The sequence below is a fragment of the Seriola lalandi genome, unplaced genomic scaffold (assembly GCF_002814215.2).
Source record: "Seriola lalandi dorsalis isolate HSWRI2012SDOR001 ecotype SW California unplaced genomic scaffold, Sedor1 jcf7180002041087, whole genome shotgun sequence".
Taxonomy (NCBI): domain Eukaryota; kingdom Metazoa; phylum Chordata; class Actinopteri; order Carangiformes; family Carangidae; genus Seriola; species Seriola lalandi.
The window spans coordinates 1-1,507 of NW_019511656.1; the positions used below are offsets into that span (position 1 = coordinate 1).

At 41.4% G+C, this 1,507-nt stretch overlaps 1 protein-coding gene across 1 annotated transcript; it reads left to right on the top strand.

Annotated features, from left to right (window-relative positions):
• Positions 1–3: 3 nt before the first annotated feature.
• Positions 4–1,382, top strand: LOC111648494 (calpain-9-like; the record flags this gene model as incomplete). Its single annotated transcript, XM_023398325.2, has 3 exons — positions 4–84; positions 200–283; positions 1,278–1,382. Coding segments are annotated over 3 exons (255 nt in total), but the record flags the coding sequence as incomplete, so codon positions are not given.
• Positions 1,383–1,507: the final 125 nt, after the last annotated feature.

Sequence of the window (1,507 nt, forward strand, 5' to 3'; positions counted from 1 at the left end):
GAAACCAAGAACGCTCCAAGCAACCTGTTCTCGATCATGAAGAAGGCCCTGGACAGAGGCTCCATGATGGGATGCTCTATTGATGTAAGGACCTTTATATTTATTACATTTAAATGTATGCTGCATATTCACATCCTTGTGTGAAAGGTTTAGTCAGCTCTTGTGTTTTAAACACGTCTGGGTGGCTGGTTTTCTCCAGATCTCCAGCTCTGCAGAGTCTGAGGCCAAGACGACCACCGGCCTGGTGAAGGGACACGCATACTCCATCACCGGCCTGGAGGAGGTGAGTCCCACCACCCACGAGCTGGAGGCCAGGAAACAGCACGGTTTTAATGTTTTTGTATTTCTGACTCAATAAATAAATAATGATGAGTAAAAAAGACAGAAAAACGTTGTTTAGTTTAATTACTGCTGCTGTGAAATCTCACGAAAAACCTCAAGGACACATTTATGAAATTGATTTTAAAACCTATTTGCATCAGAAAAACATACAATGACACAAAAATACAATCTTTGTTTTTACCTGCAACCTGTGTTTTTTTTGTTTTTTGACTTTAACTTGAAAGTTTCAGAAGAAAAAATTCTCAAAGAAAATTATATTACACTCTTTTAAAAGGCGCTATTTGAAAATTTTGCTATTGCTACGTAGCCAGCATTAGCATTAGCAGCTGTTTACTTACTAGTCTTGGCAAGAGCTTCAGCCAATGTTGCGTTTACAACATAAGAGGTTATAATACGTCCTCGGAGCAGCGCTACTTCTTCAAAGCAGACCGGACGCTACAGTGACGAGACTGATCGGACTGGGGCTAACTGGTTAGCATGCTAACTTCAGTAGCAGAAAGGAAATGAAGAAACTCAGCATCAAATTTCACTCCTTTACTCACCAAGATCTGTCTCCAGCGTGGAAAACAACCCTTTTGTTTTGCTTCTATTTCTATCACTTCTTTTCTTCTACTGAAGTTAGCATGCTAGCCAGCTAACTAGCTTGCCCCGGCCCAGTGGGACTGTCTCATCACTTTCCGATACCGAGTCAATGTAGTGTTCAGTCTGCCCTGAAGAAGTATCTGCCCAGAGGACGTATTATAACTTCTAATCATGTAAACGCAACGATGGCTGAAGCTCTTGCAAAGACTGGTAAGTAAACAGCTGCTAATGCTAACGTTGCCTATGTAGCGATAGCAAAACTTACAAATAGCTCCTTTAAACAATAAAGCAAACAAAACCATAACCAGAGCTTTACAGTCACGATAAACAAATACATTCTTTCTAATTTTCAGGTGAATTACAGGGGTCAGAAAGTCCAGCTAATCCGGGTCAGAAACCCCTGGGGTCAGGTCGAGTGGAACGGCCCCTGGAGTGACAAGTAAGAATAAAGGGACACAACACATGGGGTAAAAATATAAAGTATACATATGGATGGACTATGACGACAATAGGCCCCTGAGCACGGACCATCATCCCTCCTTTAAAAGAGAAAAGTCTTTCAGTGTCTCTTTGCTTTCATTTA